This window comes from Colossoma macropomum, unplaced genomic scaffold, assembly GCF_904425465.1.
Source record: "Colossoma macropomum unplaced genomic scaffold, Colossoma_macropomum, whole genome shotgun sequence".
Classification (NCBI taxonomy): Eukaryota; Metazoa; Chordata; class Actinopteri; order Characiformes; family Serrasalmidae; genus Colossoma; species Colossoma macropomum.
In genome coordinates, this window is record NW_023494810.1 from 6,622,394 (window position 1) to 6,650,141 (window position 27,748).

The following is a 27,748-nucleotide window of genomic DNA, read 5'->3' on the forward strand; positions in this document are numbered from 1 at the left end:
TAATAGCTACATAAAAGTTATTTGGTAACGTAGTGATTCATAATCCGAATAATCGATTATTCGTTTCAGTAATCGATCTATAATTGGTCTATCAAATTAGTCGTTTATTGCAGCCCTAGTCATAGGATGCCACCTTTGGGACAAATCAGTTTCTTTCCTGCTAGATCTGCCCTGGTGAACTGTAAGTGCTATTATTGTGAAATGAAAGTGTCTAGTTGCAACAGTAGCTCAGCCTCAAAACAGTAGACCACAAATCTCACAGAGGGGGGCAGTGAGTGCTGAAGCGTGTGAAAATCATCTGTCCTCTGTTTGCAGGACACAGGCCTCAAGTTTCAGGGTGGCATGGTGGTGCAGTGGGTAGCACTGTCGCCTCACAGCTAGAAGGGCCTGGGTTCAATTTCCCATGCTAACATTCAGCCAGGCCGATTGGACATGCTGCATTGCCCCTAGGTGTGAGTGTGTGCGATTGTATATGTCTGTCTGCCCTGCAATGCACTGGCGACCTGTCCAGGATGTTTCCTGCCTTCCGCCCAATGATCGCTGGGATAGGCCCCAGAACCAGAACCCAATCCAGAACCCCCCACGACCCAAAAGGATAAGCGGCATAGATAGCGTGTGTATCTGTGGTCTGTTGGACAAATCTGGGTTTGGCAGATGCCAGGAGAATGCTTTTGTTCCCTGTGCAGTACATTTGCTAAATTTGCACATGCGAGTTTGGTATTAGTTTTTTGTTTTCTATGTTGCGTATAATAGGAGACATTTTAGTACGTGTCATACATCCCTCCAGCTCCAACACACACAAGAACTCCGTTTCCCAGAATCCCGTGGGAGATCACGGACTGTTGGACTTCTGCAATCCACCAATCACCGTTCACAATCACCTGAATACTGATCTGTTGCACCTGCTCTGTTTGTTGTGTGACCAGTCTTGGTTTAGTTTAAAAGCCCAGGCTTTAGGTTAGTTACTTTGCGAGTTATTGCTTCTCCTAGTAGAGCTGTGTGCTGTTTCCTGATTTGTTTTGCCTTCTTGTGTATTCGACTGAATTTCTGGATTTTCTAACTTTGCTTTTTGCCTTTGCCCCTTTTTGGTCTTGTTGCCTTTGTTGTGCTTGTCCTTCTCTGTCTTTTGTCCTTTTTGGATTTGACGCCTGTTCACCGACTACGATTCTTGTCAAACCTTTTACAAGTAAAGCCTCAATTCTTGTTTTTAACCACGAGCATCTGGCTGGTTCTGTCACGTTCTGTCATGTTTTGTATTTTGTGTACACCTGACTGTAAGTCAAGTTTCCCACTGGGATAATAAAATGACTGAACTAAACTACCTGCTGGAACGTGTAGTTTCAGCAGTAAAGTTTGGTGGAGGAGGGATAATAGGCTGGGGCTGTTTTTCAGGGTTTAGGCCCCTTAGTTTCAGTGAAGGGTGATGTTAGTACTAAAACATATGAAGACATTTTAGACAATTATATGCTTTCACTGTGACACTAATTTGGGGAAGACCCTTTACTGTTCCAGCATGACTGAGCCCCTGGGCACATAGTGAGCTCCATAAAGACATGGTTTGATGAGTTTGATGTTGAAGAACTCTAGTGGCCTGCACAGAGGCCTGACCTCAACTCTTTCCACATACTTATATATAAATATAAATATAGTTTATTTGTCATTAGCATTGCAGGTTAATTTGCTTGCAGATTTATAATCTCTGTTATTAATGTCATTTGGCTATGACTGTAGTTGTCAGACCATCCTTGCTATTGTCTCTTCAATTGAGTAGATCTTTAGATTTTTAGTGTGGCTGGGATGATGAGCAATTTTAATAAATCGATAAATTGGGACAAAATTATCAGAGCTCATAGTTGTTTGCTTCTTTTAATGCTCGAAAGCCCTAAGCTGAAGCAGAGCCTCCTCACATACTCAAAGCGCCTGCTTTGTGGAGTTTCGCATGTGATCTGGTGTTGATGTTTTTTAGCAGAAAGCTCTGTGCCTTTCAGTCGCACTGGCTAAAAGGAGAATGATAACTTTGCTGCTATAATAATGCCTATATAAGGCGGCCTTTAAATTGTTTATATAGTTTTGTGTCAGTTGTCATAACAAGCGTATTAAATGTTATGACAATAATGTTAAGAATGAAAAATACTGTTTTTGATGGGTTTTGCGCTGTTTAGCAACATACAAGTGTGAGTCAATGTAAGGACAGCTCACTAATGCATGTGTACATAAAATAAAACCAGGACCGGATTTTCAGAGTGCAGATTAGAGCACAGAGTGCTCATGTGTAGAAAATGAAAAGGAAAAAACTTCTGCTCTTTTATATCATGATCGTCATCGATAAATAGTCAGAACCATAAGTTGTTGTTATAATTTGGGCTATAATTTAACAGAGGATGTTAAATCTAAAGTTAATTTCAGAATCTTTTTTCAATCTTGCACAATACAAGTTGATTGCGATTCCAAGAGAAAATCCTTTCTACCACAGAATAATTCACCCTTCCTCTGCCACATCTGAACACTTACAGGTGTAAATAAACTACCTTGCACTGTTGAGCCTTACTTGATATTTTTGGAACAGCAGTAGAGTGTTTAAGTGAGAACTTCCCCAGTTTTGCACCTGAAGTTCTGCGTCTTGGACACAAGGAGATTGTCTTTGCATGGAAAAGGGTGTCAGTGCTTCTTGAGGGTTCTGAGCCAGATTCCATCTCTAAATTTGACTTCCAGTGATGCAATGTGAAGTCAAACACATCAAAAACTACCAGAAGCAGTGTCCTGGTTTCTCACTGCTCTATCTAGAGCTGTATCAGATGCTGCTAGACTGTATTGCTCTCAGTGGGAAAACTTGTGATGGTGATAAGGACGCCCCTTTGCAGATTAGCAAAGCGTTATGGCAAGTGCAGTATTTCATGGCCTTTAGAAGAGTCATTGGGAAGGATATACAGTATGGAGCCATTATTGCTTTCTGTTTTTTTTATTTTTCAGAGAGGTGAAATCCTCCTTATACATTGCTTAGCAGAAATTTGACTCATTAGAGAGCATTAAAATCACAAGACACAGATTTGCTTTGCTATTCTTTCAATGAGATGGCATTAATACATCCTCTTCAGACTAGAGCTCTGGAAGAAGTTTACGGGAATGTTTTTTTGTCTTTGCAAACCTTTTGTGCTTCTTTCAGTGCGTACAAGCATAAATATACATACTCAGATGCCATGTTGGGTCCAGCCAGGCACGTCAACGACACCACCATTTTGGGACGGTCAACATCTCTGCTGGACTGCATTCAGTACCATTACAGAGCAGCAGTTTAAGAAAGATACTGTCCAAAATTACACTATTTCAAGAATATTTCACTCAGAAAGCGGGACAGGATTATATAATGGAGGGAACACAGCGATCCACGCTTATGTTTGTGTGATGTTTATGTGTAGATATGGTCATGTGGTTGGTGATGCACAGAGAACCTGCTGATGTGGTTGTTCTTCCTCTGGTTTTATATTAAGCTTATTACATTTAATAGTCTGTTCAGGGTTAGGGTAACTTTATGTAGTAGTTATGTGTTTGCAGTGGTGGTTAATGCTTTGTATAGGTAAATTATAGCATAATCTGTGTAGAGATTCATAGTAGATTAACGTTAGCACCTTCTTACGCAAAGCTGAAGTTAGCTTCTTATTCGCCAGCTTCTTGTTAGAGTTTTCCCGTTCCACCATAAATGGTGCAGCAGTCACTTTCTGGTTCCTGAAGCTGCACCACTTAAGGTGGAACAGGAAAACGCAAATAGGAAACCAACTTTAGCTCCGTCCATCTTACTGTGTTTTGAGGGTTTTATTTTATTTTTATGTGTATTAAAATCAGAAGTAATTCACACATTGATGGATTTGCTGATGTGTTTGTTTGTGTTTCTCACGCTAAACTCGTCAGGTGCAGACTGCATACTGTCCTGCTGGTCTGGACAGCTAATTAGCACGATCGGTTATTAAATAAATAAAAGCTGTCGAGAGCAGTCAGTGCAGCCCAGATTAATCTGTGTCTGGGGATTATAACTGAACAAATTTGATGAAAATCGGTTGAGTAATAAGGAAGTTGTGGCAGAATTAATCCTGAGACTCATCATCTCTCAATACAAGTGAAGTTGTTTACAAGTGGATCTTGTGTATCTATGCGTACAATGGCGCTGAGTTTAGCCATGTAACAGTGCTTAAGATATCCAGAAGGTAACCTTGAATTATTCTGAAGTCTCTCTGTTTACAAAGGTAATATCAAGTGTCACTTTGTGTACACAGTGTACCAAATAAGAGAGATGAACTACTGGGATAATGTTTTGCTTTTAACTACACTGTGCACTACAAATTCTCATTTGCAAGGGGTAATTGGAAATTTGTCCCTTGTTCCCTTCATAACTGATTTGAAGTGGTGGGCAAGCCTGTGTTAAATGAGTCCTTGGGAAGGCTCAGTTGAAGTGGAGATTGATGGGAGGATGAAGTCACCTTGATAAGACTGTGGGTGTGATGCACTGACGTGTTCGTTTCTGAGTCCTTTGCACATATTGCACATAAGTTTAATGAGGAGTGAAATGAGAGATGTGTGTGTTGTATGGTTGTGTTTGACCCTTGTGACGTATGAATGAAGAGACCGGTCACTGGTTGAAATATGAACAGGAAAGCTCGTAACACTCAACATGTCATCCGTTTATGGAGAAAGTCCTGCCCTTTAATAAAAAGAGCCCGTCACCTTGCGAGTGGAGAAAGGTCGATGATATTGTAGTGCTAGTGGGGAAAGCCCCCCCCCCATTTTTTGTGCATTACAGAAGCAAACATTACAAAAAATGTTTGCCAGATTTTCCCCCTGATTTCAAATGTTTTTGAAAGAGTAATTTTGACCTTCAGTTTCGAGTTTTTAGGTCTCTTCCCCTTTCAAAGAGGTAGGAGGCAGGTCATGTATGGCTGGAAATAGCTGCTCGGTGGCGTTGCTAAGATGGCCGCTGAGTGAACAGACTTTCCTATGAGGCTTTACATCTTGTACAACCTAATACATTTTAGGTTATTTAGTAATGTATGACATATATGTTATTTTTCAAAACTGAAGCAAAAGATTCAGTATACCATACACGGCCAGAAACCTACATTAGAAAGTTTGTTTGAGATTTAATTGAATAAATAAATAAAGTTAAATAAATAAAGTAAGAAATAAATAAACTGGGCCGTTAACGTTTTAATGTTCGCAGTTCCTTCCACCAAAGTATAGTTTCTTAACAAGCAGCTTGTTGCTACGTCAGAGTAACGAGCTCCGCTCACTCGCTGCACAGCCGGCAGTTTGTTCTCCAGCTCCTTACACTAAATTCCCAAACTGTCTTTACAACTGAGCAGCTTTTCAGTCGGCAGCTGTGACAGAAGAACAGCTAAACAACCTGGAATCAGCCAGAAATTAACCCAATACCATTCGCCAAACAATAAGTCTCATCTTCAGAGTCTGACCAAATCAGACTGAGCCATGAAACTGTCGCAATATCAAGTTTAGCTCAGTTTTGTCAGTTTTTGCTAGATCAATATTGATGTTTTGTTCCAGCCAGTCTGTAAAGCATCTTACAGCCCGTTTTGTTTTGGTGAATGGTGTTAATTTCTGGCTGGGTTAAGCAAAGCTACATAGGCTACGTTCACATTACAAGCCTCACTGCTTAAATTTGATTCGAATTAGTTACACAGCTAACAAATTAACAAACATTGCTTGCGCTGTAAGTTAGAAGTTAGAACTTGTTGTTTTCGTGATGTCTTAATGAATGTCTTTACTGCTTTTATGTACATTTGTTTTATATTTTCTACTGTATTTTCATGTATTTTTATTATTAATGTTTAATTTTTTATACTTACCTGATTTGAGCTATTTTTAAATTCAGTTTACTTTTATTATTTGATATGTTCTTACACATTATCAGTCCCTTTTCCTGTGTCAACTCGGCAACATTGTAAATGAGGGTCACCCTCAATGTTCTCCGAGCTTAAATAAAGGTTGGTTGATTGATTGATAGATAATTGTGACAGGCCTATTAATGGCTGTGACATCACAACCATGATGGATTCAACACAGGCAAACGGCATTTTGAATCCATCATGGCTCTGATGTTGCCGTAACCTTCAACACGTTTAAATATGACTTGTGGTGTAGTGCTGCGTGAACTGGGCAGTGAATGGCGTGAACTTCAGCAGTAGAGCGGCTGCCTCAGTGTTGCTGCATGTGCAGAAGGCCGTGTTTGGTTGTTTGACTTTGTCCATATAGAACAGACCTTTATCTCTTCATCTCTTTCACACAGCTCTTGTTTCTCTATCTCTTCTCACCAATATCTTCTCATCTCCCCTTCAGACCCTCTCTTTCTTTTTTATTTCCACTGCTCTGTAAACCCCGCCCCCCCCTCTCAGGCAGTGCCCTGCTTTGGGCAAGTACTCATGTATAATGCATGAGGAACATGGCGTGTTGTAGAAGGAGCTCAGCAAGGGCAGGACAGCATGGTGCAGGGTACCAGCGCACTGATGCAGTGTGTGAGTGTGTGTAATATTGTGGAACTGCTCTCTAACCACTGACAAATCAAATCATGTGATTTTCATTTTTTATTATTTGCTGGTGTATGGCTCTGCTGTACAGATGTCTTCAGTTAGAGATGACTGACACATTTTGCCTACATTCCTAAATGGCTCACTGCTCAAGGAGTAAAAGAGTAGCACTACCTAGTGGCCGGTACAGATTCCTGCATCTGACTTCTTCTGTCGTCAGAAAGTTGACAGAAGAGTTGCACAAATGTCATAGACTGTTGTTTAGCAGCTGTTCATATTTTGAAGGGATCTCCACCTTTTGTTTACTTTAAGGAAAACTGCAATCACTGAATATTTATATGAGGCAAATCAAAATTTTGTAGCACTGATTTGAGAAAATTCAGGTGATTATACCATATTTAGATCCTTTTCAGTACTTGTGGGCCTTCATAGAGAAACTGATCAGCAACTGTAACACACAAAAGGTGCAACAGTGAGCTGTTATATCTGATAAATATGAATATAGATACAGTGGAGAGGTACAAAGCTGACTGAGATGAGGAACCAGCAAGAGGTTTAACACTACAGATAAATGTGGGCTCACTATTTGGCAAGCAGCAGGACACTGCTGCCCTATTTATTTGGGTGCTATAACTAGGGTTGAGTGATTAATCAATTTTACATCAAAATTGTTTAAACCCCTCAAAATCTTAAGCTTATTACATACCAAGGCTTATTGTTCAGTAAATTCAGGGACTTCAGTGCAAACTAGTAGCTTTTCTTAGGCTATAGAAGTGTGTAGTAACACTGGTGGGTTTAGGGTGTTTAAAGGGTTAATTAGAGTTAATGATTAATGATTCTCAATGATTAATAAGGTGTTTATGACCTAACTTATAATATTGATAAACCCTTTGTCCTTTTTCTGACTGTCTTACTGTAAAGTGGCGCAGAAAAATCCGACCACTGTGAATGTTCTGTGGACAGCAGCAACGAGTGTGTGTGAAGCAGATCCTTCAGATCATAAAATAGCATGACAATACGGTGTGACGTGGTCATTGAGCGATACTTTTGACTGTAGGACCTACATAAAATGGACGTGTCGTTTATTCATTTATTTATTTTAGCTTGAATCAGTGATCATTATGAAAGCAAGCTCTTTCGACTGCCAGCGTATGAACACAACCAAAGGCAGATACTCACATTTCTATTTTTATCTTTTTTTGTTTTTTTGTTTTTTTTAGAGGCTCAGTGAGGTGAAAGACAGACCTTGGTGGTTTGGAGAGAGAGAGAGTCCCCCTGGCAGCCTGGCCACACTCCCCACTCACCCGCCTCCATGTATCCGGAATCTACCACAGACTCTCCTGCTCGCCTTTCCCTCCGACAGACAGGCTCACCAGGAATGATCTACAGGTCAGTCTGCCCACCGGCACTTGTATTTATTAAACAGTATGTAACAGTTTTATGTATGTCAATGTGTTCATGTAACCATTTGTAAACCTCTTCTGGAGGAAGCCCATCATTAGTTATATTCATCATCCAACACCTGGGCTGCGTCCAAAACCACATATCTACTATACTACGCATACTACACTAATGAATGGACTTCCAGTGGTGGTGTACTAGTTTTTGCATACTAATCTTTGTTCTTCTAACCAGCTCATAAGAGATCAAAGACTTTTTTGAGAACAAGAAATTTTGACACTTTATTAGGCTGAACAACTTAAAAATGTTTAATGGCGAATTTTCAGACTAATATTGTGACTGATTTAAATTGCAGTTGTTGTCTATAAATTAAGGTCCAGGCCTGTTAAGCCAATTAGTCTTTAATGTAATTCCTTAATATTATTTGTTTACTTTGCATTGACATGCCGGCCTGAAGAACGACGTTTTATTCCAATGTTTGCTGTGGAACGTCAGGAAAGACCACCTGACTTCTTGACTAAAAAAAGAAGGAGAGAAAAAAAGAAAGGAAAAAAGGAAAACCAGCATATCCAGGCTTGAATGCTGAATTTAGGTTGCCAGACAGCCACACAGTTGTGGTTGTGTTGTCATGTTTGCATCATGTGGTTGTTTGATTGCTTCTGATAGGTTTAAATCATTGACAGGCAGTTCATGAGTTCACTGTTGTTAGGCAAAATATTCTCTATTTAAAACTTTGTAGGCTCAAATTAAAAATGAAGTTCTAAAGATTTTGATATTGCACTTGTAAATTGTGATCTTGGTATGTAAATGATTAATCTTTCAGCATTACTTTCACAAAATTTATGTTTATCTGTATTTATTGAAATGTAATGTAGTATTATTACTGGCAAAAACAGATCAACAGCTGAGATCAGTGGTTTTAAACAGTTGGCTTAGTTTCCTAAGACTCTTACACATTTCTCTCTCTCTGTCGTTGTTGTCATATCAAACCTTTTTTTTTTGCCCTTTACATTATGTGAATATTTCGTGATGAGTAGACCAATAGAGCTAGTCCAAAATTACTCTGAGAAACATTTAATTAGATCAGCTTTCATTACATTTAGAGATGTGCTGATGCTGATAGCCAATAGTTTTCATGCACATATCTGTAGATTCTGATGTTGATATATACACATTTATAAAATGTAGCAATTTGGGCGAAGTTAACCTTGATCAGCATTACAGAGAAATGTGGCATTTATTTGTAGAGGGTTACAACTGCATTAAATTCATAAAATTAAGAGCGTCACCTGAACATGCTCCTTTTCCAGAGAGCAGTGTTTTTCACAAAAAGTGAAGAGGTTCAGTTATTCCTTTTCCAAACTTGTAGAAATATGGTTTATTTAAAGAGCATTTTGTTTACGCCTAGTTAGTTTCGCACTAGCTTAAGGGCAGCGTTGGCTGAGTATATGTATTTAAGCATATGTTTGACCTGTAAAACAACTAAGTGCACTATCATTTGTTATATTTGGCCTCAATTTGGATTCATGACTGTTACTCAGCACAGAGGTGCACTGATTCACTGGATATGTGGAGGTCATGGTTTCCCTGGAGCTGTGATCTCTCCTGCCTCGTAGACCTTGTGACAACGTTACATGATCTGAGATGTGTGACATGGTGCTCAGAGGTTTAACACGCACACACACGACAGTGTGGCTGTCCTGAGGATATGTCTGTATGTGTTATGATAGATGTTAGTTGATCACACTCGTCACCATTGACAGAAGGTGCAGCCATAACCGTAACAGCGTGAGAAAGCAAACCTTGGTCCTCGGTGACAAACATGAGGAAATGAAGTGCATAGAATGAGGTGTTAATTTATACAGATGTGCAAACCTCAGTTCCAAAAAGGTTGGGATGGTGTGTTAAATGCAAGGAAAAATAGTATTTAAAACTTTTATTCAAACAGTACAAAGACATTTGATGTTTTACCTTATGAACATTGTGACATTGTTAAAAAAACACTGTAGGCTTTAACACGCAGGCCATCAGACCTCCTTAATTCATGTTTTACACAGATGGAAAGTCCAATTTTTGTCAGAAAAAACCCGTCTAAAACGTCTATAGAAAGCCTGCCGCTTGTGGACGTGTGGTTATGTTGCCATGCCTACGCCACTGTCTCTGAAACATCCCCACAGTTCTGATCAGGCAGAGAAGATGAGCTTTTCTAGCTTTGCACTCTATTTGAAATATAGAGTTAAGATTTTTAGACAGTTGTTCAGAACCATCAAAGTGTTTTTAATATATAGTCATATTGACATCCTTTTTAGAACTGCATGCCGTACGTTCTGACCCTCCTCAGTGAGTGCATTTACATGCACTCAATAATCTGATCATAATCGGATTTCTACAGTTATCCAGTTAGTCACATGGTTATGTAAACAGCATACTCCGGTCAAGAAATCTGATTAGGAAATCCGATACAGAGAGCTGTATTTTAGCTCAGTAATCAGATTTCTCAGTGCATGTAAACTCTTAGTCTGATTTCTTTCTGATTACTCTGATTAGTCTGTGCATGCGTGAAAACAGACCACCGTACCTGAAATAAGCGAGCAGCGTTGCCGCGAGACACAGCAAAACACTTTTGAAGCTACGTTAAAACCAAATACGAAATAAAGGATTTAAATGTTCATCTTCTAGATGATGTATGTTCATATTTTCAGGTAAAGTTGTGCGATGTTTAAAAAAAAAAAGCCGTGGCATGAAGTTTGAGATTTTATGTCACGTTTACGTCGCGTCGTCTTCTGTGAGTTTATTGGCCGGTCGCAAAGCAGAAATCCGCAGAAATTACCGTCTGACTTATGTAGACCCGGAGTTTTCCCGTTATCTGATTACTCAAGAGCATGTAAACGTGTTGATCGGATTACTGACAAAATCTGATTTTCTGTAGTTATTGGATTATTAAGTGCAGGTAAACGCACTCGCTGTTAAATTCAAATTCAGTTTATAAACATTATCAATCTCGAAATCTACCACGCACACAGAAAGCCAGTCGTCAACCATGTTTCAGGCAGAGCTCAATGCTCAGCTACAGACATGAGCAACTTAACGGCAAAGTGTCAGCTTTCAAAAAAGCTGCATTTGGTGTGTCCACACAACAAAAACCCTGACACTGGTGTTTTCAGAAATCTCCACCATGTAGATCATTTTTAGAAACTGTTTTCATGAACTGACATCACTGTTTTCCTGTGGATGGGAGGCCAAAGTGCAGAGAAACATCTGGATAGTCTGCACAAAGCGTTATCCAGGTGCTGCAGTCATGCTTGGGTAAGGAGCAGGAAACATCAAATCCTTTATGAGCAGGGATGGGTCAAGGCTGCATCAGCAAATAATCCAACAGTTTAAGAACTACGTTCCTCAAAACCACAACTGAATTCCTATGACCTTTGATGCCTCAGACAGCACTGCATTAAAAACCGGCGTGCTTCTGTGATGAATATCGCCACATGGACTCAGTGATACTTTGACAAACCGTATATTATTCCTTTGCATAACAGTAGACTGCATAACTGGATTAATTGGTGTCTTCTGTCCCAAAACAAATGGTGTAAAACAATGTAAACATGTTCCTGTCCCAGTGTTTTTAGCATGTGTTGCAAGCAGTTTATTTACATAATATATTTACAAAATATATATATATATATATATATATATATATATATATATATATATATATATATATATATATATATATATATATATTCATAATGTAAAGTTGAAACACTGCTGTTTGTTTTTATTAGCATTTCACATAGTGTTCTTACCTTTTGGGAACTGAGGTTTGTAATACAACATGCACCACTTTCACTTTATTATTCTTATTTATTATTACTCTTATTTTTTGGTCTGAGGTGATTCACTATTCTAAATGTTTTACTTTCACACTATTTGATTCAGTGGTGTGGAGAGTAACAATACCTGAAAAGGCAAGAACTAGACAAACCTTGAGCACAGTTTGTGACAATAGAAGAAAGTGACCAGCTTGTTTGGTAAAGCTGAGCCTTTTCTTGCCTAGAGCTCAGTTGGTGTGATGCCCAGATGTTTCTTACTCAGTTTTGTCCTTGCTGGAAAAGTCAGCTTTTGCTTTTGCTCTTCAGTGTTCTCAAAAAACACAAACAGAAATTCTTCCCTGAGGGGTTTGCTGTTTTCACTGTGGACAGCAGGTGGTGCTAGAAGTTCAGTTATCTCATATTTGTGAGGACTGTGCTGTGGCTTCATAACCACAAACAGGCTAAATGATATACTGGTGCAGCCTTTGTGTTACACAATATACGTACACTACCTGTCTAATGGCCACTGCTATTGCTTGTACATCTCCTTTGATTTAATCGTTATTGTAATACTTAATGGTTTATTGATGGATGCAATTGTGTTTAAATGGAAAAATACTTGGGAGGTCATTGTATGAATGTATAATGGTGTATAATGGTGCAGTGCATCCCCTCCAAGCTATTTTTATTAAGTTATTACTTTTTCTATTTACTCTAATTGATGTATATTATGTGGCTATTTTTGGCTATGTTGTTTCATCTGTTTCCATGTTCCCTTTTTCAATATTATCATATTTCTCATGGCCACAAATATTTGAATGCTCTGTACTTAATAATATTACATATTATATACGTATATTAACCCATATTGTTGTTATTGTTCTTGTTGTCTTTCATTATCTAATCAGTGGTGATTTTGCACGATTGTTTTTTGTCTTTAATCTGCATAAAGCTGCTATATGGACCGTTCCATCGCTCTTTCTGTCTTTTTCCTTCTGCTCTATTAAACTTAGTCCTCCTCTCTTTCTCTCCATTTCTCCTGCTGGACTCAGTGCACGGTATGGGAGCCCCAAACGACAGCTGCAGTTCTACAGGTACCTCTTTGTTTGCTGTTTAATTAGCCACTGCTATCTGATACTGTCACTTTGAGGGCACATTGGAGTCAATTGTGCAATTCGTGTATGTGAGTGTGGACATTTGTGTCTCATCTGTGGTGAAAAGTGTGTATAATTGCTGTTGATGACAAAATTAGTGTTACACACAAGTAACACTGTTTGGTATCGGATTCGATTACCTACTGTAAGTGAGTGTTTCTCATCAGATTACATGTAAGACCTGCTATCGGTTTCCCCTTAATCAGGTTCTATCAGTGGTCTCTGTGAGTCAAGAGTACAGCAACGTGTGATCTTTTGGAAGAATCTTAACGCACCCCATTCTGCAGAACCACATGGTGGATAAATATGATTTTTTGAGATCACTGTCCCCACCAGCTGGTATCTTTTGAGCACATGCAATAACATTATGGTGTTTGGTTTGACAGAGTCTGTAAGAACTGGGAGTGTATTTTCTTGAATGTAACCATTAGTAGACAGTAGAGCCCAACCAATAAATCGATGTGCCAATACTATTGGCCGATATGAGCCAGTTACAGATAAATTGGTATCAGTGTTCATAACGACCGATAAATGACAATTAGAAAAGACACATAGACTGAAGACAGACCCTTCAACCATGTCTTGAGTTTTGTTGCATAGTTTGTCCATCAGAGGGCGCTTTGCAACTTCCCTGTTGCCAACATACATATTTTTTGGAACACCACAAATCACAATCAGCAGAGTTGAACAGAAAACTCCACGAAAGAGGTTACAGAGGTTGAAATGTATTACTTAAATAATAATAAAAGATATCCCCCTCATTTCTTAGCCTCTTATATTCTCCATCCACCTTAAATGGTGGAGCAGGTATAGCAGTAGCCTCAGGCACCAGAATGTAACCGTTGCACCATTTAAGGTGGAACGGGAAAATTTCAGATGAGAAGCTGGTGAATTAGAAGCCAACTTCAGCCTCGTGCCTAAATGAAACTATGGTTAATATATGTGCGACTCGCATGTCTGTAGTTACAGTCGTGCATTGGAAATTATTATACCAGAAAGGACACATAAATAAACCTGAGCTGAACAAATACCTAACATGGCTTGGAAGCCAAACAAAGTTGTCTAGCTTCTCTTGTAAACATGTAGTGTGTATTGTAATGGCACTATTTTGTTAGAGGGCTGAACGCATTGATATGTTGTGAGAGATGTTAGACTCACAAAGGACTTCTCGAATAATTATGAGTAACACGCTGTGTTCAGATGCTTTTATGTGTAACTTGGTTAATCATTAAATTCTTTTACTGTTACTGTGCAGTGTTTTGATTAGAAACAAGTTTTGTGTGAACAGAGCTCTGTAGAATCTGGACATTTTGAACACATTTAAAATCTTGAATATTGCCTCCAGAATCCAAAATCGTACTGAAACTAACAGTATGTGTATCGTTACACCTCTCTTGTTTAGTGATTGTGGCATTTCTGTGTTTCTGTGGGTTAAGCATGTGGATTCTAATGTGCAGAAACTAGGTTTACTTCAGAGCACCTGTGTGCATACTTTACTCTTTCACTCTCATTTTGCATAGAAATGATGGAATCCATGAGCTGCCGATGAACTAGAACGAGTCTTTTTCTCTCTCTAGTCTGTTATCTCAGCAAGTCGTGTCCTGTTCTTTCCATTTTAGCAAAGGATCGTATTTTTATGGGGAGAGATAAAGGAGTATTGTGCTGATGGGGCTCTAAAACCCCTGACTCTGGAGATCCGGGGGGTAATGAGCTCTCTATTGAATTTTGATTTCACTGCTTCGCACATTTCTGGCCTTTTAAGCTCAAAGTGTGTTGCTGACATCCCCCAGTGTCGCTGGGCAGAAATCGATCACCTTGTTGATGTCTTACGCTTAAAGAGAGTGTGGCGGGAAAGGAGGATTACCTCTTCTCAATTATTTCTTTATCCCTGCAGCAGCTTGTGGACTTAATTCAAAGTGATTTTCTGTTGCAGGGTTTGTCCAGGATTGAATGTTTTTCTTATTTGTTGAGGTTAATCATTGGAAGCAGAGACTCGAGCCCTGTTGCAGCTGGATTAGGTTTACGTAGGGAGGGTACTGTAATGTAAGTGACAACTGTTGGGATTTGTGATTTAATCCAGTATGAATCTGTAATGTTTGTAGTTTTTACAGGTCTGAAGGTAGTAATTGTGAGGTGAATGGCTTTCTGCAGTTGACTGAACCCAGATCTCCCATAGAGATAGCAGTCTTGTATAGAATTGGCTTCATTCTAATATAATAACAAAACCTGCTAATAGACATGCCCACGTGTTGGGCTTTTGTTATTGAGTGTGCTGATTTGTCACGTTACGCTGACGCCAGGGTCCTTTTGGTCCTGGCTATGTTTGGTAATTTGGGGAAATTATGCAGATGTGTTATTTTGTACCAGTTAACGAGTCAAATCCCAAAAAGTACATTACAGAACGTGTCCTGGTTGAACTAATGCAGCTCAAATAGTGCTTTAGTTGAACCTGTTCCAGTGACTCGTATCAGCTTTGAAAAAGTGTCTGAAAACTGCTGAACTGCCTAAATGATGAATCACAATATAACCAGTAAAGTAAGATTACATCTAACAGGGTTTCTAGTTGTTAATTTTCATATTGAGTTCCTTCACTTATGTTTCTCTGTTAGAGTATCCAGTTGTCATGGTCCCACCATAAGTGGACCGAGCTTCTGGGAAGATTTCAAGTAATCAGTCAAACAGTGCTGTAGGCTCAACTTTTTCTTCCTTTAACTAATTTTCTCTGGCAAAATATTCTGAATGTAGTTTTGCAGCAGGAGTGGTTTTGGTAGAATGTCCTTTTTCTTGTCAGATTTCTTCACTGGCCGTGTAATCTAGCATAAGAGTGGAGCTCAGGGGCAGATTGCACCAACAAGTCTTAACAAGGATGGTCTGCAAAGTCAGTTAGCTGAGACCATTTCTTGAACCAACCAAGTTACACATAAATGCAACCAAGACTGATCTTAGTGGTGCATGTTTACGTGAAAACATATGTAATAATGTCATTTGCTAAGCAACTTTAACACAAATATATATAATCAAATCAATTTAGGTCGGCATGCAGTGGGGCCATATCGCCCAGCAGTACAGCCGGCATCAATCCACCCTCCCTTCCAAAAGATTTGCTTTGCCGTATTCTTGCAGAAATAGTTTTAGGCGAGTAGTTAATATTAATATTACACAGGACGGCTACAAAACTCATGGAAGAAAATGAGGAAATGGTATTTCTGGCCGATAGATAAACTGGAGTTTAAATTGTATGGGGATATTTGTAGACGTCTCTTTCTAAACTCTACATCAGAGGTCACTAATAGGCGGTCCAGGTCCGCATAGGACAGCATTGTCCTATGAGGACCTGGACCTATGACAGATAAACTATGGAGAATTATTGAATTTCAACGGGGTGGTCCTATTTTAATCGGCGCAACTTTTCTAGCCCTTACGGTACCGGTTTAGCGGCCCGGCAAACTCACAGACCAATCGCATATGTTGTACATATCACACGTGATGCTAGTCAGCCAATCAGATCTGTGCATTACAGTGAGTCACACACAGGGGAGGGACGGGGCGAGACACAGCATTCGGAGAAGAATGTAAGTCAGAGGGAAGTTATTTCACATGGCGGCTCTAAAAAGAGAAAAGTGACAAATGTTGTTGAAATATGACTGAATTGTAGTTTATTTGATCTGACATTCAGTTGTTGACTACATAAGATGTTGATATACCTACTAGGCTACTTCAGTAAACAGTATATGGCACTGAATCATGATGCAGGTTAGACATTATGATGTTCCGGACCTTTGCTTGAGGAAATTTTCTGTAACTGGACGTTAATGAACTTTAATTAAATACCCCTGCTCTACATCATTAGCTTTGTAGTTTTGTCAGCTATTCACTTGCGTGCAATTTAAGTGTCTCAGACGAGTGCAACGCTGCAAATCCAAGCAATAAAATAGCTTGTTAAGAGCCGTTACCGGCCTAGAAATGGTCTAGAATTTAACTTTATGCCTTCTCCCAGCTGGGTATAAATTTTCTGACTGTTCTCAGTGAAAATTCAGCTTACCAGGAATACATTCTGTTGGTGCATCTGAAAACATACCTGTTTGAAAAGACATGTTATTCTCCACAAATGTAAGGTTTATTTTGAGATACCCTGTTGTATTTTAGGCAAACAGTGACACAATCCCTGTTAGCATGTCTCATCAGAACAGTGAAAAATGTGAACCAAGGCCTTCATTGACAAACCTGATGAATTAGTCCAGCATCCCTTTAGTACCTTAAGGGCAGGTATTTCCTGGTGAGAATGGACTCTTAGCTCCACTCACATGTCTTATGTATTCAGTCATGCAATAATTGATGTTGAAAATGAATTTTTAAACATGGGCTCTTTCAGCGTTGCCTGAGGCCTTTTAAACGATGTGTGTTGCATCACCTTATGTCTATGACCATGACTGTGGTTGTATTCATTTATTTGCTTGTTTGTTTCTTAATTTGTTTATTACTTTCTGCCGTATGTAAAAATGAAGTAAAAATGAACACTGGCTAATGATCCCTAGTAGATGGTTTAATGGTAAACAGTCTTTCCAGATTCTAAGTGGTTCAGAACACCTCGCCTGAAACTGTCATAGGCCAATGAAGATAGGAAAGAATAAGCGATAGTCAGTTTTTCTTTCTCTCCTTCTGCTTTAAACATGTCTGTGGGATGAGAATACAGTCGGTAGCAGTATTCCTTCTACGTACACTGGCTTTTCTTGTTTTACAGCATTGCCTAACAAATAAGAGACATTTTTAGCAACTAACTTAAACCAAATCCTCAGTACTGTCCTAGACTTTCCTTACGTTCTCCCACCGGTCTCCTTCTACAGTTTCAGGAGCTGCCCATGAACTGAAGAATGCAGACAATCTGGGGACCCATTGACCCTTTAATAGTCATCAAACAAAGGATTTGCTTCTTTAGATATGCTGTATCTTCTACCTCTGTGAAACCGCTTGTAAAGACAGTGCTCTGTTAATCTACCAGGAATAGAGACCAAATTACCTGTTGCAACAGTAAAGGCATTATTGGCTGGTTTCATTTCTCAAAGAACGGAACACAATCAGAACCTCAGAGTTTCCTCTCCAAGTCAGCTAGTAGTGCTGGGCGATATGACCTCAAATCAATATCACAATTAATTTAATATTTTACCTCGATTATGATTAATGAACGATTATTTAGGGTTTTTTTCCCTCATAGTTCACTGACAAGATTTTTACTGTAAATATGCTCTGCGTATCTTACTAAATCGGCTCAACAGATCCAGATCGGAATTCATGCAACTTTTATGTCAATCCAACTCGACATTCGTCACAATTTCATGCTGCTGAGACCTCATAAACATTTAGACAGATGTTTCTGTACAAAATTAGAAGAGACTCGTCCCAAACACCTCTGCGTTTGAATAGATTTCGAAAGAAATGGCCAGACGTGTCCAAAGGAGAGCAAGGCTGCAGCCTGAAAGAACAGTTAAAAGTCTGAAAGCAAAGTTTTAAGAATCTGAGGACACGAACCAAAGAAGTGACTGTCATTTTTACAGGTGCTCGAACATATTCTGGGTGATGAGCCCAACTGTCAGTCAGTGAAGCTTCATGATGGCTCCTGTGATGCTGGCGAGGATGAAACTGAAACCTTCAGGAGCGACTGGTGTTCATTCATAGTCATGATTGTTTACCTCTGGATGAGTCACGTGAAGCAACGTGACGTGTTGTTCTGTTGAGCGTGCGGGTCAGTTTAGGAGCTGTTCTGTACAGACTGACGTACACATACAGATCACATTTAAAAGATATTGTGAACAGCCAAACAAAAAAAATGTATTTGTTTAGAAAATCAGATTTGGGCCACTTTTACCTGCTGTGTGAACATAGCCTTAGCTTCCATGTCACAGACTGGACGTGGCAGAGTCACGTGACTACACGCGCATGGTTAAGTTTTTAAGGGCACAGTACCCGAACACTAGGGGTGCGGGAAAAAATCGATTCTTAGATGCATCGCGATGCGGACGTGAACGATTCTGAATCGATTCACAAATGTCAAAAATCGATTTTCTAAATATTTAATTTATACCGTAATGTTGGCGGAACGCAAAAGGTGGAACTTGGAAGTGCGGAAGTGCAGCGCCCGGACAGTCTGTGACGGCACATAACAAAAACACTGCTGGATGAGTGAGAAATCCGACCTGCACCCTCTGCATTAAAGCCAGGTTAGATCAGGAGTCACAACACAAATGATAAGAAGAGCCATTTTGTCCTTTCAACAAAAATCAAACCACCTTGGGAGCTGCAACATTTAATGTCCAGTATGTCTCAGTGTGTGATAATGTCCTAGTATAGACTAAACAATATAAACAAAAACGTGGACTTACTCTACTCTGCTTTAAGCTTTAACTAGTTATAGCCGCTTTCCTCCCCTTTCCACCAGAAACGTTTCCTTAAAAGTAGACCAGTTTCTTGTAAAATGTCTCTCATCGTTCGACTGTTTTATGAGGCTGAAGTTGCTTCTCATTCTCCAGCTTCTTGTTTGAATTTTCCCGTTCCACCTTAAATTCTGCCTGAGGCGCCGAATGTAAATGCGGCACCGTTTAAGGTGGAACGGGACAATTCGAAAGAGAAGCGACTTCATCTTTGCGACTTTTAGTGTTTGACAGTCTCTCGTTGCAGATTTAATTTTACCAGGAAATCAACTGCGCTGCTTATAAATGCGAATAAGTCCGTTCATCTCCAAATGTTCGTCTTAAACTGTGCCTTTTCGTTCGCTACTAGCCAAGCGAGACTTCGTTGCTAAGTGACCTGCAGTCTACAGGCCAGTTCTCAGCCGTTGAGAACCGGGGCTTTCGCGCTATGTTGCACGCGCCCCGTCTCAAAAATATTTTATTTACACAGAGATCCCACCACTCTCTACAACGAGACCAAAACCGAAGTTATAAAATCACTAAAGAAAACGAGTAGAATAGCTGTAATGTGCTGCATGGACATCTATTACCACTGGATCTTGTGTCACCTTACAGCGCATTTTATCGCAGATGAGTGGCAGCTGCGTCTCATGTGCTCCAAACAGCAGTGAATGAGAGCCTTCAAGTTCATTTGCCGCATCACTTCCATTTGATTTATTAATAAAAGATATCGGAAGTAAATGCATTATGGATCATTACAAATACTTTGCTTTAAAACTACCAAGTCCTCAGACAGTAGGAAGACAGAAATCCTGTATAGCAAAAAAAGATGCATCAAGATGCATCAATAATCATTTTATGATCGCATCGCAGCCCTCTGAATCGTAATCGAATCGAATCGTGAGGTGCCTAGAGATTCCCACCCCTACCGAACACACAGATTACTCTCACAGATTGTGTACCTCCCCAAGTTTCTGTTGTAGCATGTTGAACTTTTGTTGCGCAACAAAAAGGCCGACTGGATCTTCATTAAAGTGCTCTAATAAAGAATTTCCCTGCATTATAATTTCTTTAGAATTAGCAGATTCGTATTCAGAGATTGAATACGAATTGCGCATTCGTGTGTGTGTGTGTGTGTGTGTGTGTGTGTGTGCGCAAAAATATCAAGACAGTAGGAGTGTGCAAGTGTTCATATAGATCCATATGCTCATATAGGCCTCATTACATACTGAGAGGCTTCTAAGTATTCTCTCCCGTGGAACAACAATCAAAAGCTTTTAGCACAAAAGCCTTTGAATAATTTAGGCCTGATATTATTTGCTGTGGTTTACAGAAACAAGCCGCCCCCCCCACCAAATTACATAAATGGATTTCCTTCATGGAATCTAGCAGGGAGGGGTGATGGACAGAGCGATGGTGGGGGATACTCTTTCCTTCACTAATTGGTTTATATGCTTGCTAGTAAGACACTCCCAGTTTGGGTGGATCGCTGCATTGCTGGTCACAGTCTGACTTTATAAGGCCAGAGTGGCACCAATAAGCCATGAGCCGAACCCCAAGACCTCGGGTGAGTTTCGTTCTGGTTTCAGCTCCGGTGTTGTTAATGTCCATTGTGCATGTGTCCACCTCTGTTTGTTTCCTGGCATGGTTTTGACTTTTGTAACTGCATGGGTCTGGACAGTTCTCCTTATTCCTTTAGACATCGAGTCTGCTTGGATGAAAAATGGAGAAACTGATTTAGGTTCCTCAGGAGGAATATCTGCCATGGGTCCTGCATCTTAGTTTATGTACTCCATTAAGCTGTATGCTGCTGAGAGGCAACAGAACAGTTGGAGAAGCTGGCAAACCAAAAGACAATGATGGATTGAAGTTTTGCAGTGCAAAAGTCTTTTTTTCATTTATTTTAAAAATGTTTTTGTGTATTTGTGTTAACATGTTTGTCAAAAAATGATTAGCATAAAGAAATGTGCTGTACAGAAGAGCGACGTTCAAGGGGCCAGGAGCACTCAACATACCTTCAGACGATCAATAAGGGTAAATAAAGGAAAACATCCTCCGCACATCCACAGCGCTCAGTGGAAAATATAACAAGATTAATGAGCACTGAGAGTTTGACAAGAAGTTTGAGACATAGTGACTCATGTGTTGCTGTTGAATATATCGTTCTTTTCTTTGGGGTTTCTAAGTGGAGTATTTTGCTCTTATTTAAAAATATCTTAAGATAGTAACATCTGGTTCTTCGGTAGTCACTGAGTTTTAGACTCAGTTGGACTGTGGAACTGCCATCACATTTTTATTACTTGTTTTCATGTAATTTCAGTGTTTTTTGAAAACATGTAAATGAAAACCAAAGAATTGGTGTAAAAACTTGGTATCGAGCTAAATAGATAATCAAAAAGGACAAGCTCAACAGTAATGTAGTAATATGAGATGCTGTTCACATGGCATTTTTTGAAAGGTTTATGTAAGTTTCCCCTTCCCCTTAGATACAAAATATTTAAAGAATTTAATTCTAAAATGCTGTACGAATTAGGATATAACACATTGAAACAAATAACAGCTGATGTATAAACGTGTTTTTATTTCTTTAATAGAGATGTCGTTCATCATAATATAACACTAAGATTTCTTGTATGTCTAAAGCTCACTCAGTACCTTGTATATCATGAAAAAAAAAGTTCTCAAAAGTGGTCTGTTATGCATTTTAGAATGGAACCTCTTATTTATTGAACTTATTGAATTAAAGAAGTACAGTGTGTTTTACATTCATACACAGAATCATACTATAAACGTTTTTCATAGCAAATTGCATAAATATGTACTGAAACAATGTTTTCTTCGATACGTTTGGGCCAGATATGTCTTAGAATTATTATACATCTGGGTTCTGCTCTTTCATTTGATGATTTATACGAGGCAACGTTGACAAGTCTGCTTGTAAACCTCTAAAATCTATTGATTTTAGCTTTAACTGGATGTAATTTGGGTCAACAAATATTGCTTCTTGCAGTTAAGATCAATTAAAAAACTTACTTTCTTCAAAATAGACAAAATATATTTCAAATCTTGTACAATTTTGCCATCACTCAAAGCAGTCAGTTTCTACAGCAGTTCTTCATGTTTAGAGTGCTGTTGCTTCAGTCACCAGAGTGCTATTTATCAGTGTGCCATAAGCTAATGGGAAGCTTTAACAAGCTTTAAACTAATTAGCCACAGGCGTGTATTCTGCTATTTCCTCAGATTTTCCCATCTGTACGTGAATGATATCCGTCTTCTATAGACGATCTCCAGTGCATGTCTGAATGCGGAATCCCACTGCAGTCCGGACAGACAGTTTCTTCGCATGTCTCACCCGTGCTCTGGTGTTTGTTCACCTGAGGCTCCCAGCACCTGCCTGTTGCTGCCGCTGCTGTTGCGCCCGTCACAAAGGAGGGCGGGATCAGGTCTGATTACAAGATGCATGGCCACAGTTCTGCCACTGATAGTGGGGACACTAGGCTGTTTTCTTTTTTTCCCCTCCCTCCTTTTTTTAGGCCCCTCCTGAAAGCCTGTGCTATTTAAGGCAATGGCTGAACCCGGCCAGCTCTCAGCTCCCCGCCCCGGTCCCAGATTCCCAAGGCTTTTTCACATTTAGTGTGTGTGAGTGTGTGAGTGTTGGGAAAGGTGCTAGAAGGACACCTGTGGGTGGGTGGTTGGGTGGGTGTGTGCTTGTGAGGGGGAGTAGTAAGGGAACGGGGCTTGGATCATGTTTGCGGGGGGGTACGCGGGTGGGCATGCGGCGGGGCCCTACGGCCGGCGCCAATCCACCCTCCCTTCCGAAAACCTGCAGATTCCCAAACCAGCCGTGCCGGGTGGTGGCGTGCGGAAGAGCAGCAGCAGCAGCAGCGGAGGCAGGATGCTGTCCATGTCCTACAGCGAGAGCATCCGGAGCGGCATTAGCCGCTACCATTCGGACCAGGGGCTCAGCCAGGCCCAAAGGCACACGGACCAGGCTGAACTTCAGAGGCTCAGGGAGCAGAGGGTGGCCGCGCAGATTAAGAACATGGAAGACTTCCTCAAGATGAATGGCCTGGTCCTGGAGGAGTGTGTGTCTTACCAGACGGGCATGAAGTACAGGTAAGGTCCTAGGATGAGACGGTGGAGAAACAGTGGAAAGAGTCAGAGATGAGCCGTCTGGAGTACCGACAGCTGCTCTTGAGGACTTGGCACTTGTCAGTCTGGCTCCATGTTTATGCTTCAGACTCGAGACTCTTTTAAAATCGGTAGCTAAATTGACTGCACTCAGTTTGCAGGTGTTTATGTTTTCCATTATGTCTTAATGGATTTGTGCACTTCAGAAGCATTCCTCTTATTCAGGTTCAGTCTTGAAGCATTTAGGTACCTTTTTTGCTCAACCTTCATGTTTTTTGATACAAATCGACTGCAGCAACAGGTCGCTTGTTTGATTGTGCCGGTGAGCTCAAAGGCTCGATGTTCGAATGCAGCATGTCAGTTGTTTTTCTTGTCACTGCTGCTGTTGAAGTGCTGCTCTGTGCTGCTCTCGCTGCAGTGTAATACTTTCTTCCAGCCAGCCTGCTCCTCTCACGCCATGCTAGAAGTGCTGGTTTTATTTTCATCATCTAGGTCGCTGGCATATTTGCCCAACAATGAGAGAAGGGCAGATCAGTCTCTGAGGCAAAGTGAGGGGAGAGATGCTCAGGTAGTGTGAAAAAAAGTCTGCCTGTCTGCAACATGACTGCCTTATCTTCTGTCTGAATTATGTTATTTTTCTAGCACCTGTTTGGCATTTGTCAAGCATGGATAACCATGCGTCTTTTAAAACCTCCCCGTTGTAATTATTATTTTGTCAGTACAAAATTGTAGTCTGACGGGTCTTTGCAAGCTGCAGTGTTTCTGTTGTACAGTAAGAATTACTGCTCTTCAGCAATGAATAGCCTATCCAGCAGCTGTGTCCTTGGCACATGCTGGCAATGACAGTGATGCTGTCTCTGTGCCAATCTGCCTAATTGCCATTGTACACAAAGATTACCATCATGAGAAGTGATCTTATGAATTATGTTTGTGGAGTTAACGGCCATGTCATTGCGACATACATCCAGTCATTGGATAGTGGGTCAGACTGCTAAGTCTGGTGTTTTGTGTCAGGGACAGCCGTCATTCGACGTGTTTCACTGTAACGCTTACTCAACCAGCCGTAAAGATCTGATCCAGTGTCAGCTCTGCGCACCAGAGTCCAATTACAGGACATATGGTCATTATCCCATCAGATGTACACACTTAAAAAACATGGTTCTTCAAGGGATCTTTAGTAAAGACATAGATTCTATATAGAACCATGAGCATGAAAATAACCATTTGCATGCTTGAAAAGGTTCTTTGCATTGTGCAAGTGTTCTTCAGATTGATGGAGAATGTGCTGGAGATGGTTCTCTATAGAAAAAAAGGGTTCTTCTCTTGTTACAAGCTTATCATCATAACAATAGAAGAGCCCTTTTTGGTATTATATATTTTGGTGCTATATATACCAAATATCTTATATATATATAGACCAAAAAGGGTTTTCTTCTGTTGTTGTGATGCCAAGCTTGTAACAACAGAAGAACCCTTTTTGGTGTTCTATAGAACCATTTTCAAAAAGGTTCTATATAGAACCATCTATAGCACATTCTCCATCCGTCTGAAGAACACTTTCAGAATGCAGCCTTTTTGAAAAGGGTTCTGTATAGCACCAAAAAGGGTTCTTCTACTGTTATGATGTCAAGCTTGGTGCTCTAATAAACACTTTCACAATGCAAAGAACACTAAGCTTGCAAATGGTTCTTTGCGTGATTATGGTTCTGTAAAGAACCATTTTCTTTACTACAGAAATTCTTGAAGAAACAATTTTTGCAAGCATAAAAATTAGTTGGAAAGGTTGATTAGATAAACGTTGAAGGCTGTTCTTGTGTCTTCTGGTCAGAAACGTTGCTGATGATTGGCCATTGTTTCTACTGATTTAGCTGGTTTAGCTGCATGTAATTAGTCCTGCATGAACTTTGTTCATTACAAGCTTAATGTATTTGGAAACGTGCATAAATCGTTGAAATGGTAGGTTTAAATTTCACAGTCTCAGAAACTTTAGCTGCTTCACCTGAGGCTAGGAGCTCCAAACTAAGGGATCTGTTCACTTTAATTGAGCAGTGTACCTCAGTCATACCCTGCGCTGTAGCCGTCGGTGCAACTGGGTCAGGTGGCAACTCACATATCCGACAACTCTCATCATTATTTCAAGGGCCGAGAGACCGAGTGAGACGAGAAGAAGAGAATGAATGAAAGAGAGAGAGAGAGAGTGGCACTTTTACCCTGACCTGTTTCCCCTTGAGAACCGTGCCGGCACACTCGTGTAACACTAGCACAAAGTTGTAGCACGATTAACATGGGCAGATCTCTTATCAGGACGGGGTGACCAGGTTAGACTTTGATTGCTATGCAATGAAGCAGACCTAAATATAGGGACTTTGCAGTTACATCTTCAGGTTTGAGCACTCAGTTGAATTATGTGAGCCACTACAGAGATTGGCTTACACTTGCCTAGCAACAGCAAGGCTACTAATGGGAAGGCAGTTTTCAGTGCTACTGTTCTTATTAAGCACTCTCTTTTCTTGACCTTTATCATGCGAGTGGAGCATCAACTCAGCTGTTTCTGACAGAAGACATATTTATTTAATCCAGATAGTTAGCAATTGGTTATACCTCTGATTATCCACGAATCTCCAATAAATCCAGCCTCCACTATGTTCTTTCCTTGACCTTTGTGGACACGTTAGCAGGGCATAACCGTAGCTATATCTGACAGAAGGAGTGTTGACTTAATCCAGCTAGTAAGAAATGAAGTTATACTGCTGATTGACCGTGAATACATAAAGCACTTAGTGGTCAAGATGGTTTACAGCTCATTACTTCTCTGCAGTCTGTCTGTTTGCTTTGGTTAGGAGGTGAACCTGAGGTATTGATTTAACTGAGTGGTTCTGTCCATCTACTGGTAATGGTCAGTGAGACTCAGCTGCCCCTGTTTTTCCTTTTGTCCACATATCACTCCTCTTACATCATTGTCTTGATGGCGCTCATCTCCTGCCAGGACCTCCTCGGTTGCAAGTTGGATGAGGATGTGGATAGTGCTCCATATTAATTAACATTAATAAATAAGTATATTTATTTATTTATTTATTTGTTCAGTTATTTGGAGATTCTCTGTGGTGAATAGTAGAATTTGCCTCTCATTGGTCTGCAGTAACTTAACCAAACCTCTTACTGTCGCTGGGCTGACTCTGTGGGTCAGGTGCATTCTAGGGCTGGGGGATAAAACGATAATGATAATTATCGTGATATAACTTTTCTCAATAGAAATATGAGAAATCTTCGATATAATAGAGCATTCTCACACTTCCACGTTTAGCGTCTGCCCTGGTGTCGCCACGAGAGGGCGCACTTCAGAGTTTTTCGACATGTTTAGAGAGGGAGGGGGCGATGAGTAACATGAGTCGCCAGAATACTTCTTAGCAACGTCTGAAACGTGGAGTTATACATTCTCCTATGTTCTCCTATGACCAAGTGTGAGTGACGAGATAAGTGGTGTAATTGTACTGTCCTAAAGTGAACTCACATCTTTCCTAACATCCTAACAAGCTCTAGCAGCGTTAAATCACATCTGCTCCTCACAACTACAGCGTGTGTGTTGCAGCGCTCGAACAGTCATATTTTAGTGTTATGAAACAAAGAAGTGGGTTTATGCAAATTACAGCCCTGATTTAAATGAAAGTAAACTGAAGATGCTGTATGTCTGTGTGGCATTGGAGGGTGAGAGAATGCTAGCTTCCCAGGCTAGATGTTTTAGCAGTTGGCTAACTTAAAGCAGCGCTCTGTCACTCACACAGCACAGCGAATTGATGTTATTGTAGATCAAACAAGACAAAAAAGCGCTAAAAGGAGGACTCTGGTGCAAGAATCACACTGCAGTTAATGCTTTTACACAGCGAGCGTCAGATATATTGCGGTTCACCCCTCAAACTACTATGGTAGATAGAATAGAGAAATCCAGTTGTCTGCTTGCTGGTGTTTGAATACTGTGATAAGCTCTGACATGGATGTGGTAGGAGTGATGGCAGTGAGGTGGTGTGATCCATCACTGACGTACCGAGACAGCTAATATTTGCTGTTCATATTAAGCTGACGTTGTTGAGAAACGAAGCAGTTTAGCACTCGTCACCAGCTAAATATAGTCTGTTTTCTTTCTTAAATTATGAATATTACAAAAACTGCGACTGTGCTTTTCCAGCTGGTTAAAACAGCTCACCTGAAACTTTCTCTTTGTCCCGTGACAGATTTGTGAAATGTTCCACTGTTTGGCGAGATCTGTCACGATCTGACCATAAATGATTGTTTAAAACAGCAATTAACCACCCAGGAGCAAA

The 27,748-nt window shown here is 40.2% G+C and overlaps 1 protein-coding gene across 4 annotated transcripts in view; it reads left to right on the plus strand.

The window, feature by feature from the left end:
- The window catches only part of kcnab2a (potassium voltage-gated channel, shaker-related subfamily, beta member 2 a), a 156,006-nt gene that overhangs the window by 56,978 nt on the left and 71,280 nt on the right, over nt 1-27,748 (plus strand). For 2 of the 4 annotated variants that reach the window (XM_036559208.1, XM_036559209.1), the window contains exons 2-3: nt 7,751-7,919; nt 12,793-12,834. In XM_036559208.1, the coding sequence (XP_036415101.1) occupies nt 7,843-7,919; nt 12,793-12,834 (119 nt within the window). In that variant the 5' untranslated portion in view covers nt 7,751-7,842. Of the gene's footprint in view, nt 1-7,750; nt 7,920-12,792; nt 12,835-20,693; nt 20,866-23,127; nt 23,415-27,748 lie in introns of those variants that run through there. The other 2 variants (XM_036559206.1, XM_036559210.1) reach the window with 2 other exon arrangements.